The 13,072-nt window shown below is 42.1% G+C and overlaps 1 protein-coding gene across 1 annotated transcript in view; it reads right to left on the reverse strand.

Moving 5' to 3' along the window:
* OTOGL (otogelin like) overlaps window positions 1-13,072 on the reverse strand; it is a 129,159-nt gene that overhangs the window by 34,603 nt on the left and 81,484 nt on the right. Inside the window, exons 36-41 of the mRNA XM_073338544.2 lie at window positions 9,831-12,853; window positions 8,184-8,361; window positions 6,737-6,879; window positions 3,062-3,085; window positions 2,845-2,937; window positions 1,611-1,800 (exon numbers count right to left, since the gene is read on the reverse strand). Of these exons, the coding sequence (XP_073194645.2) occupies window positions 1,611-1,800; window positions 2,845-2,937; window positions 3,062-3,085; window positions 6,737-6,879; window positions 8,184-8,361; window positions 9,831-12,853 (3,651 nt within the window). The remainder of the gene's footprint in view (window positions 1-1,610; window positions 1,801-2,844; window positions 2,938-3,061; window positions 3,086-6,736; window positions 6,880-8,183; window positions 8,362-9,830; window positions 12,854-13,072) is intronic.

A 13,072-nucleotide genomic window follows, 5' to 3' on the forward strand; every position in this document is an offset into this window, starting at 1 on the left:
GCCGCCTTAGCCCCGCTATGCTGCCAGTGGTGGCAGCGCCAGGCGGGGACCCCCAGTGCTGGGAGACGCTCTGGGGAAGGTGCATGGTGGCCCTGAATATTCCTGGAGCTTGGGCACCATAGGTCCATATAACTCACCACCACTGGCTTAGTCTATATATTTTATCTGGTGGAATTAACATTGGCCTGTTATTTTGAAATTAATTCTTTTAAAAAGAATAAAATAATTTGAAGTTCAAATAAAATTCATGAGTTATATAGAGCAGTAATTGTTAAATTACATTGTGACTGGTATTGAGCAGTATTTATACAAATTAAATTAAAAATTAAAATACCTCTTTACACTTAGGATTATAATATTATCTTGTCAGTTTGAATTTGACTACAAAGAGCTAAAGGGAAGAGGAAAGCTTTTAAAACTGTGATCTGTGACTCCAGATAGGAAAATAAGAACTGGGGGGGAAAAGAGATATATTATTCAAAACTGTTCCTGTGATTTTCTGCACTAGCAACTGTTAATTATCAGTTCTTCAGAAATTGAGGAACAGAGTGTCCTCACTCTTAGAACACTTTTGCTGTAACCACAAGATCCCAGTTTTAACAAATATTTCTCCTGCAGCTGTTGTGTTTATGTGCTTCCACATCAATATTCATTACACTCTGCAGAAGTTATATCCAAATTAAATGTGTTATATGGTCGAGTTGCTGTATCAAGTCAATAACAAATTTATAGGTCACATTAGTTATGAATCTTTACTTTTTGTTCTCTTCCCTATTAAATCTGTCATGTGCCTCTTATGTCGAAGAGCCTGGAAAGACATCAATTTAGGGATGCACTCAGTACTTCATGAGGCACCAACACCATGCCACAGATAGTTTTACCATGTTTTATTTTGCATTGCTCTTTTTTCCTATGGCTTGTCTTTCTGAAGACTGAAAACCAAAAAGCCCTGTCCATAAGCAGTTACCCTTGTGGATTAAGGAACCATAGCAGGCCTGGATCTGGCTCCTGCGTCTACAAGGGAATCAGCTCCTTAGCCAAACCCATAGATTTGGTAATTGCTCCCATCATCCCAGGGCTAGGCCATTCCTTCCTTTACAATGGATGGGGGAGAAAGCCCTTCAGGCATTAGCATCCCTTTGCAAAGCCCATTGAATGCAATGCCTCCACCTCAACTCATTCCTTGGTGGTTTCTTCTGAGCACAAAATTTGGTTCTTTTTGCTCAGTGGATTTCATTAGTATTTTTACATGCAGCCAGAGCTTTTGAGGGGTGCACTTCAAATAGAGATAAATACATAAAATGTAGTGATAATTATTTATCCTGATATTATTTAAACAGGTGCTTTGAAACAGAAGTAACATTCATTGATAGATTATGGATCCAATCCTGGGAACCCAGATCAGGTAGAATTTTCATTAAAATTAATGAGAGTTTCATATCTGAAGGACTTTAAGACGACAACAGATAATGGCTGATAGATCTTGATTGGCAGCGACATTAAGAAGTGGGGTATTGTACAACTTTTAAGTGAGAGAAGACTAAAAAAATAAAAAACTTTAGTGAAAAAAATATAATACAAACAAAGATAAATAGAGAAGATAATCTTACCACAAAGTCCTTCTGTCTTGGTAGATGTGTTAGAATGTAAGCCATATTGTATATCTATAATGCCTGTAACATGAGCCCACTTAATGCTAATGCCAGCAGGTGTATTAATGACGTACATGGCACCAGTATCCTGAATACACAGTCCATGTTTTGAGAAAGGTAAAGGTTGAATTACAGAATCCACTACTACCTAAATAAACCAAATATATTTTAAAATGAACAGCAGAATTCCAGAAACACATTTAATGAAATAGCAAATAGCATTTATATTTTATTGTTTTAGATTGTTTCCATCACATTTGTCAGAGGTAATCAGGGTGTGCAAATCATGGCATTTCTAGTCAACCTCCATCTCCTATAATCACAAAGGAAGTAGGCAATGAGAGAAAATGATGAAGGAAGAATCTTTTGTAATTATGAAAACAGGAAATCTTGCTTGTTCCCACACTCAACTGCCCAAATAAGAAACTCATCCTGCTTTCTTCATTTTTTCTCTCTTCCTACCTATTATTGACTAGCAGGGAGATATAATGGACTAAACATAGAACTGGAAATCAGGAACCCAACAAGTCTAGGAACAGTTTTTATTCTGGTTCCATTTTGAACATCTATTATGAACATGTTTTTCAGAGTTTCCACCAACATGATCAAATCCCTGGTGCTTCTTCAAAAGTCTGTGAAACTGGGCCAAATGTTGGTTTTGTAAACCAACCAAAAACTAATACATTTTTCTTGGTTTGGGATTTCATCACAAAAGATTCCCACAGCTTTGCTTAGGATCTTAGTTCAATATCTACCTGAAAGATAGTAATTCCATCATCAGAGTGTCCCCTAAAATCATGCTGAGGAACTATGCTACCTACAGAATGACAAACACCACTTCCAGCAATAAAGAGGAGAGGCAGCTGACCTCAGTGCTATAGGAGATCAAGAATGAAGGAAGAGCAGGAAGACTTTGGTAGATTTAATATTTATGAATTTTTTTTCTAAATCATTCATGAAAGAGGGATAACTGGGAAGGCCAACAGCGTATTTATACAAAAAATATTATAAAATAATACTGTTGTTCCTCTTGTAGTACAACAAGGAAAGAATGGAGCTGTACCACAGGAGTAACCCTGCTCCTACACTTCTTAAAACTGTAAAGACTGGTTTACGGCATTCTAGAACCGAGTAACGCTGTGTAAATTACCCTTTAAATATACACATGCTGAATATTAACAATTATTCTCACCTTTCTTGCCAAGCGGTTGATGAGTACTTTATTTGTAGGTGTTGTTACATTTAATTTCTTAAAACAGAGCCCTGAAGTGCCTCCAGGTGAAACCTTGTAAGAAAAATGCCAAAATAAGAGTTTGGAGGAAGGGGGAATATTACGGATAGTATTTATTTTAGCATGTACAAGTAAATAAATAACAAGTAGTATACTTAAAAATTAACAAAATACTCACTAGTTTTCTTATTGAATTTGCACTCTGAAAAACATTTAAAAAGTAGATTAGAAATGCAGGGATATTAGTAACGTTCCTCCTGTTTTCCTATGACAAATTATTAGTCATTTTCAACACCAAGGGTCCTTCTCCTGAAATCTTAATGCTAGCTAAACTTTCACTATACATGGGAACATATACTTCCTGTTCGTCCCAAAGCATATGTTTATTAATATGGTGCATGCCTCTGTGTTGTTTGTTTATTTGCTCTGGAGTTAGAGCCAAAGGTCCTATTGGGGAATCAAGCAGGAAAGCCAACACCTCGACCTAGATAAAGAGCATTCCAACACTCAAACACAATGGCCAACTTCACAGTAGTGAAGAGATTACTCCCCCTTCCCAACCCTAGGACACAGCCATTTTGCCAAGGCTGAGAAGAGATATCTCAATGGGAACACTTAACCATTACAGACCCCAGACAGGGCCATCCTTACCCATAGGCAAAGTACGCAGCTACATAGGGCACCAGGAAATTTGGGGCACCAAGTTTCCTGGTGCCCTGCGCAGCTGCATGCTGCTCCAGCCCCTACCCTACCCCTTCCCCAAAGCCTCCACCCCCACCCTGCCCCTGCCCCGCCTTTTCCTGCCCCTGAGGACTGCAGCAGGGCCGGACTCTGCACTCACCGGCGGCGGGAAGCGCAGCGACCGGGCCCCAGCCATGCCGCAGGTAAGTGCTGGGGGGCGGTTCCTTCCTGCCCCCCAAGCCAGTCCCGCCACCCCCACGGAGGCCTGGGACCAGCCCCCCACATGGAGGCCTGGGGCCCCACAACCCCCTCCCCCCTGCAGGAGGGCTGCGTAGGGCCCCAGTATAGCTAGGGACAGCCCTGACCCCAGGCCTAGAAAAGGGGTGGGAGGTTGAGTAAGCGGCCAGAAGCTGTCCAGGGTGTGTCCATGAGATCGGACAAACTGGCAAAGAGACAGAGAGAGACACGGTCTACACTTAAAAATTTAGACCAACCTAGCTCCATCACTCAGGGCTGCGAAAAATTTCATATTCTGGGCATTGTAGTTAGGTCAGCCTAAACCCTGGTGTACATGCGGCTACGTCAATGCCTCTTGGAAAGAAGGATTACCTACATCGGTGGAAAATACCCTTCCATCAATGTAAAAAGCCTCTATGCTACAGCACCACCCTGGCACAGCTATCACGCTGTAGCTGTACCACTGCAGTGGCTGTGGTGTAGAAATGGCCAGAGGGTGAAGCCGAAGCTGCAGCAAGGGCCATCTCCTTTGCACAGCCCAAAGATGGAGGTAACTGGGCTAGCTGAAACACACAAGGCCCGCAAGGAAAGATTAAGAGTAAGGTAAAAGGAAATATGTACGTAGGCCTTTATTGTTTTTATCCTTCCCTCTACTTGCTTTGTACCTTTGGGTGAATGATCAATAATGCTTTGTTTTGAAGAAGCTATTTTTGAGTCACTTTAACCTAGAGGTTTCAGAGTGGCAGCCGTGTTAGTCTGTATCGGCAAAAAAAAAAGAGGAGTCCTTGTGGCACCTTAGAGACTAACAAATTTATTTGGGCATAAGCTTTTGTGGGCTAAAACCCACTTCATCAGATGCATGCAGTGGAAAATACAGCAGGAAGAGATATATACACAGAGAACATGAAAAAATGGGTGTGCCATACCCACTGTAATGAGACCAATCAATTAAGGTGGGCTATTATCAGCAGGGGAAAAAAAACCTTTTGTAGTGATGATCAGGATGGCCCATTTCAAACAGTTGACAAGAAGGTGTGAGTAACAGTAGGGGGAAAAAATTAGCATGCGGAACTAGTTTTTACTTTGTGAAATGACCCATCCACTCCCAGTCTTTATTCAAGCCTAATTTAATGATGTCCAGTTTGCAGATTAATTCCAATTCTGCAGATTCTCATTGGAGTCTGTTTTTGAAGGGTTTTTTTTTTGGAGAATTGCGACTTTTAGGTCTGAAAATGAGTGACCAGGGAGAAAACACCATCCTGACCACTATGGATGTAGAAGCCCTCTACACCAATATTCCACACAAAGATGGACTACAAGCCGTCAGGAACAGTATCCCCGATAATGTCACAGCAAACCTGGTGGCTGAACTTTGTGACTTTGTCCTCACCCACAACTATTTCACATTTTTTTTTAACCTAGAGGCTGCTCTAGCTATAGGCAGATTAGGCAACTGATGAGAGCAACAGATTTCTGAGAGCAAGATTTCTGTAGACTTGCCCCAGTACCCTCCACAGGGAACAGTAATGGTGGGTGAATCTGGCAGTGCTGCCAGTGGGCAGGGGAGGCCCCCAACCAGGGCTACAAGAAGCAGGAAGTGGCACCCAGCCAGAATGCCAGGGAAGTGCTCTCGCCACCTACCCAGCTGCTCAGCGCAGGTAAGGTCACAGCCACAAGCACAGTGACCTGCCTGGCTCCATATTAGTGCCCAGCCTTCGCCTACCACTCTGAGACTGGCTGTGCCCCACCCACCACTGCTGCACTGGACTCACTCTGCAGCCATGCTTCAACTCCACTGTGTCCAGGTTCTGGTGGAGGAGTTGCCACCAAAGAGCTAGAAGCCCAACAGCAATGAGCTCACCCAGAAAGGCTCAGGGAGGAGAACTAGGGGGTGTGGGGATTGTTGGGAGTCTCAGGGGGCTGAAGGCTACAGGTTGCTGGGTGTGTGTGCAGAGTGCAAGAGACTGGGCAACAGACTGGAAGTGTAAGGACTGAGGTGTGGGACTGGCTGGACAAGCAGGGGCCCAGATGAAGAGAATCCTACTCTGTCCAGTGGGAAAAAACCCACCACCCATTATGTGAGGGGGATCAGCACCCACAGGCTGGGTGACAAGGAGTCTACACTGCCCATTCACTGGAGTCCTACAGACAGGGAGATGCCCCCTGCTGGTGCCCAAATCCTGCTGTGGATGAGCTGAGCAGCTCCAGGGTAAGGAGCTGCTGCTATCCAGGGGCCAGGACTCCCTTTCCTCTCGAGCCCCAGGCAGCTGGTGCCAATCTTCTTGGAAAGGGCCATTGGGAAAGGTAGCCCTGGCTGGGGTTTTGCAAAAAGTCAACCCAGAGAGAGGTAGCGTTGGTGCAAGTTCCCCCCAACACCCGCATCCAGCCAGTGCAGTTCTAGAAGTGTTAGGGGAGGTGGAGGCTTTAACCATATCACTCGGGCATCTGCTGCCCCAGAAGAACTGTTGTGGAGATCCTGCTGCAACTTGAACCTAGCATCACAAGCAAAATCCCTGGAGGAAGACAGTGATATGGGCATCTCTTGCCTTCCTCTCATGGGACTGAATTCTGCAACTGCTACAGTCTCGCGGAAGGGGATATATAATTTGCACTTCCCTTCACCACCTCAATGGAACTATGCTGATTTACCCTTTGAGGATCTAGCCTACTGAGTTGAATATCTGACAATAAGAAAGAAAACTACAGTTTCATTTCCTTATAACAAATACAACAATTACTAGTTACCCTGAGGTCTGTTTCATTTCCCAAGAGGTACAATAAAACATGTGCTCTGAAATATAAATAACTTACAATTTTTAAATTGGCTATCACTGTGAACTGGATATTAATTTATGTTCTGCCTTTACACACACGTACCAAAAGAATTCAACATTACTAAGGTTATTGAGGAAGTGATAGCATGCAAACATCTTACCCGATTAGTGGGACACTTTTCAATATGAGCAACAATTATTTCTCCTGGGAGCTTGACTAAAATGTAGGAAGCCATATTATAGAGGGCTATGTTATTTCCATCAAATGTAATAATGCTCAGTTCAGACAGTACAGAGCATTGACCTAAAAAAGAACTGACATTTAATGAGGGTACCACAAAACTGAACTCTACAAATGTCTTAAAAATCTTCTATTTTTGGCAATAGTTGCCTCTTTTGTAAAAACAAAAACCCACCACTGTTAGCTGGAATTGCTGTGCACACAGCACACTGAGCCAAGAGGAGAAGAACCTTATGTTGTTCAATAGCAACAACTCTGTCCAGTTAAAGAGTACGCTGTATACAGGGACAGAACCTCTGCAGTTGCAAATTGCCATCGCTCTGTTGAAGTGAATGGAGCTATGACAATTTACATGAAATGAGGGTCTGTTCCATGGGTCAAAAGGGAGACTCGATGATTCTTCTATGGCTGAAAAGTCAGTGGCTGCAACATGGAGGTCTCAAGAATGTCATATAGATACACATCTATATGACTACCTATATTTTAATGCTCAACTTTGGTATACCCTAAAAAAAATAAAATAAAATTGGAGCATCTATTATCAGAATTCGGGCCTGATGCAACACTCTTTTAATTAAATGACAGACATCTATTGAGGTCAAAGCCTAGAGTTCCAGTTAGAGTTGAGTGAAATTCGGAATTTCCATCCCTCAGGAAATTCTGATATTTCAACATTTTTCTTTTGGGGAAAAAAAGCTGATATTCTAACATTTTTCATGGAAGGGAAATTTCAGTATAGAAATGTTAAAATGCTTCATCTCAATATTTTCAGTCAGAATGGTCTGACATTCCCAAAATCAAAATGCTTCATTCTGATTTGTTGGTTGAACTAACCTGAGACATTTCATTTCAAGACAGTTCAATATTAAACTGTATTTTCCCACTATGGCACATTGCCTCATTGGAGTTGTAGTTCTGGAGCCTGATTTACAACACAGTACAGTTAAAAATCTGTATGTTAAACTCCAAAAGGAAAAAAAAATCACCAAATTAAGCAAAGTAATCTATAAAAATAATGCTGATTTATGCTTTCCCACAAAATATTTCTCTCTCTCCAATGTATGTATTTTATTTTAAGAAAAGGCTTTTCTGTTGCATTTTTACTGTGGTATTGCATTCCTGAGAGGTACTGAATTCCCAATTTTTAGATGGAGAGAGATTAAGTATTTTGCCCTAAATTCACACAGAAAATCTGTAGCTAAACTAGGAATAGAAACCATGTATTCTGAGTCTCAGGCCAGTGCCATAACCACAAAACAATCCTTCCTCTTGAATTTATAATCCTTAATTTATAATTTTGATGTTTACATAATCAAGTTTTAATCTTTCACATTTGAGAATGTAACATAAACAATACAATGACTTACAGGGACACTCCCATTCTGGACAACAACTATCACTGTTAACTTGAACTGGCATTCCTCGAAAACCACAGTCAGGTTTCTCCACGTTCTTATGGCAGTTCCTTGAAACGTTATACAACATCCATCCCATATTAATGCATACATACTGGCTACATCTGTCTACAGGTTCAATGTATCTTGGCTGTTATGTAAAAAGGAAAAATAGGAATGAGCATTGCATTCTGTATATTCAAAAATTAAATTCAGAGACATGGACAAGAATATTCTTACACCACACGAGTTTAGCTACAACATGAGCTCCTACAGCTTTTGCTTTTGAACATCCGAAAGCACACAGAGACCTATCCATGCCCATTTAAGGTTAAAGAGGTCAACTGGATGCACTAGATGGGTCTCCATCTATCACCCAAGAATCCACCAAGTTAATACTCTGCATGCTCCTAGGCTAGAAAGGAAAGAGACTCCCAATACTCTTCTCCCACATCCCCCAGGACACTCAGTGGCAGATTAGCCCCCAGCCCGCTCTGCCCACCCAGTGCTCCTGCTGGGGTGCAGGGTTGGGGCACGGGGGCTTGCTCTGCTCCGCCCGCCCACCCAGCGCTCCTGCCAGGGAGCAGGAAGCCCCTGAACCCTGACCCAGTTCCCCGGCAGGAGTGCTGGGCGGGGGGGGAGGAGTGGGGCAAGCCCCCATGCCCTGACCCCATTTCCCCAGTGGGAGCGCTGGGGAGCGTGCGGGGGGACTGCACGCAGAAGGGGTAGGGAGGGGCCCCCACTTGCTCTGGCCCAGGGCCCCACAAACCCCTAATCTGCCTCTGAGGACACTGAGCAGGACAAGGCAGAAATTTGCCATGGTGCCCAAATACATACAAAAATAAATTAAAGACAATAAAAAAGAACAAACAACAATAAAATCAACAAAAACACAGAATTCCAATTAATCCTTGAAATTGTGACATGGTCACGGATCTTTTGCTGAAACTGGGAAAAGAGCTCTATCATTTGAAGACAGAGTAACTGAAGATGTTGGAGGCACTTTATTCTTTTGTGGCTCCTTGTATTTGTTCCAATAACCTCAGAAAAAGAGGTTATTCGCCTATCAGTGTATTTCCAGGGGTCTGCTTTCATACACCGACAGCATTGGGTACATATATACATACACACACCCACACCCCTCACTGGAGCATAGGTGCTGGAATTAGGGGTGAGGAGGTGCTGCAGAGCCCCCGACTCGAAGCGGTTTCCATTATATATAGGGTTTAGAGTTTGGTTCAATGGCTCTCAGCATCCCCACTATAAAAATTGTTCCAGCACCACTGCACTGGAGCCCTGTAGAAAGCATTGGCTATTGAGTCCAGATGCACACTTGCTCACAGTAACCAGTGTTCATGCCCACAAGCATATAAGGAGACATAACCCTGCTTTGTTCCTCAGTAACAGCCAATGTGTGGAGTACACTAAGTGCACCCAAGAGCATGGATGTGCAGGCAATCTTCAAAGAAAAATAAAGAGACCATATGAAGGTAAAACAGAGAGAGAAAAATGAAAAATATTTTATCCAATTTAAAACCTCTCCCATCCCAGTGGTAGAGAAAAACAGATTAAAAAGCAATATACCTAGAGTATACCGTGGGTAGATAAAATTGATCATACCATACAATCTGAGGAAGATGACATCAGTGTATGTATCATTGTGCCATATGAAGCATTGTCAGCTGTAACTCTCATCATCATGTCTGTGTCTGTCAGTGAAGTTTGTGTTTCCACAGGTTCTGTGGTAGAAGACAGTACCTTTGCATAACTGAAATGAGATGAATCTGTTAGAGTGGTGCTCTGTGATTCTCCAATCCCCACTTGCTCTGGTTCTGTTAGATTATAGGAAGGTTTGATTGTTCTTTGTGGTGGAATTCTGGACCAATCTGACAGCGTTACATCTGAGACTTCAGAAATAGAGACAGATTTTCCTGAAGTTATGCTGCTTTGACTGGGCAAGGAAGTAGTCTGAACAGAAGAGAATGTTGAGTGTAGCAGTGAAGACTTCTCAGTAGTTGTAGATTTTGTCTTAGTAATATTTTTTTGTACATGTGAAGTCTGACTACTTTCTATAGTGTCTGCAGTTCTCCCAATGGAGGTTGCATATTTAAGGTCTGAAGCTGCAGAAGGTGTAATCTTCAGATCTGAGAATGCAGTCACGGCACCAGTTGTTTTCATAACTATAGGTTTTAGCATTTCTTTAGTACTCAGTGAAACCAGGGAATGTGCAGATGCCAGTAAAGTCTCAGGTGAAGGATACATATGTGTTTGAGAGGTAGCAGGAATTGGCACTGAACTAGAGGCTTTGTAAAGTTCAATATGAGTAACAGAAGATTCAGTGGATTTTGCAGGAGCACTAGGGGTTATGGTGGTGGCAGGAGTAACTAATAAACTTCTTGAAGGACTAACTGATGTTTTCATAGTGACATAAGTTGGCACTAAAGATGTAGTACTCAAAGCTGTGCTCATGGTCAGTGCTACAGATGGCACTGTGGAGTGAGTGACTATTTCAGTGGGTACAAAAGTTCTTGTTTCATATTCTGTGGAAGGACTCAATGATATATTTGTTCCTAATGATACAGTAGATACATGGGAGGTCTCAGAAGGGGGTGAAGATGTGAATATACTGGAATAGCTTTCCAAAGTGACTTTAGGGGTTTTAGAAGTTAATAAATGTGGTACTGCAAATGAAGTTTTAGGCACTGCTGAAGGACTTATGTAAATGTTTGTGCCTAAAGTTAATGTAGAAATACCCACGGGAGAGGTTGCCAGTTCTGTATGTGGGCTTCTTGAGGTTTCTTGTGTACCCATGGATACAATGGGTGATTGGGTAAGAGTTATATTTGATATCAAAGCAGATGTCCTATTTACTGTGGGAATCACTGAAGATCTTGTTGTATGGGATGTCATGGCAGAGGCTTGTGAAACAGATGGTCTTGATGATGACAACATTGTAAGTAATGTGGATGGACTGGTAAAAGACAGTTTAGCTCCTGATAGTTCTCTGGAAGTTAAAGAAGTGTCTGTACTTCTTACCACAGAGGCAGTTTTGAAATCTGAATGTGGACTGATAGGGTACTCTGTTATTTTTGAAGTGGTTCTTGCCATTTGATAAGTAGCTAATGTGGCATTTATGGGTAATACAGGTGTACTGAAAGGGAAGGCTGTAGAACTAATGGATGCAGTCAACCTTTTAGAAATAGTTGATATTGGAAATGCATCAGTGGGTAGTGCATCTTTACTTTCTGTTGAGATTTTACTTGTTACAGACATCTCAGAGATTTGAGGAGTGGCTAGAAGAGATGCTGAAGTAGTAGAAGGTCCAAAGAAAAGACTCTTTGAGACAACTGTGACTTCTCCTGTTGCTTTAGGTTTGGGGGATGTAATTGGAGGAAGCATTAATGTAGACATTGTGTGTGTTACAAGGGGACTCAAAGACGACCACATTGTTCTCATGGTTGTAGGGATTTGAGAAGCAACTGGAGATGAAGTTTCAGTCAGAGGTGGGATAGTAGAAACAGTGTCTGTGCTTAATGGAACTATATGTTTGGAGGGAGTCACTGAAATGTCCATTGAAGATAAAAATGTAGGTACTGAAGTTCTAGTTAAAGAACTAGCTGTTCTTAAAGATGAAGAAGTAGTTTGGGAGGTGGCTTGAGTTGTTACCAAGTATGAAGCTGTGATTAACTGAGGAGGACTAGTTTCAAAGCTAGTAAATCTAGAAATAGCCATGGGAGTTTGAAAAACAGTTGAAGTTGGGGCATAAACAGAAGCTGGGTGAACTATAGGTTGACCCACAGTCGACCTGGTTCTTTCAGTCATAGTAGATAGTGGTGAAGTAGATGCAGTTAATATTATTTGTGAGCTTGTAAAGAATGTGGGACTTGAAAAAGATGTTCTTCCAGTTAATGAAGCAGATGAAGGAAATACTGTGGATGTTTTTGGCAGTTGTGAATGACTTGTGGAAGGTCTTCTGGTTCCCCAGATCCTTGTAGGTATTTCAGTAGTGACAAAGGCTGGTCCAGGGGATAAACTTGCTAATGCTGTAGATGGGGATGCAGTTCCTGCTTCAAGTGAAAATGGTGTTACCACTAAAGAAGTGGGCATTGGTAATGTAGAATGTCTAGAACGAGGACTTGCAGTTAGCAGAGTAAAAGCAGGTGTTGATGGAACTGCCACAGTTGTAATGGGTGAGGTTATAAACACTGTCGGACTTGCAGTAAGGGATGTTTTTAATGTGACTGCTGACGTCTGAAGAGTAGCTGGAAAGTCTGTTGAAGATACAAGCTTGGGCAGTACAGACAGGCTTGCTGTGCTGTGGGTTACTTTGGAAGACTGTATTGTACTTGAAATGGGTAATGAATCAGTTAAATAAGTAGTTGTATGAGGTGATGCCAGTGAATGAAAGTCTGACAGAGTTTCTGCCGTAGTGTTTGCTCCTCTTAAAGTTGTGTCTATCTTTGTGGTTATTTTGGTAGTTACAATTGTATGAGTTGGCTCAGCTTCAGCTTCTGCAGTAACAAATATAGGGGGCATCTGAGGAAATCTCTCTGTAGTAACAATTGTAGGAAAGATTAATGCAGTGGGCCTTGTCCTCTGGGTTTTTGTTCCAGCTGTCAGCTCTGTAGGTGTCACAGGTATGCCTGGAAAGAAAACATATGTTTCACTGTTATTCTGTATTAAAGAAAGAGCAAAACAGCAACATCTATCAGTCACTGGGTACCAATCTAAATATAAACCAGTCTATTCTTAGACAGTTTAAATTCCCTGAAAAGATAACCACAGTATGCCCCCAAAGGCATTGTTTGAGGATATCTGCAGACTCTGGAGGACAACTCGACATTAGACACAACTCACATTTG

Source organism: Lepidochelys kempii, chromosome 1 (genome assembly GCF_965140285.1).
Source record: "Lepidochelys kempii isolate rLepKem1 chromosome 1, rLepKem1.hap1, whole genome shotgun sequence".
In the NCBI taxonomy this organism is placed as follows: domain Eukaryota; kingdom Metazoa; phylum Chordata; order Testudines; family Cheloniidae; genus Lepidochelys; species Lepidochelys kempii.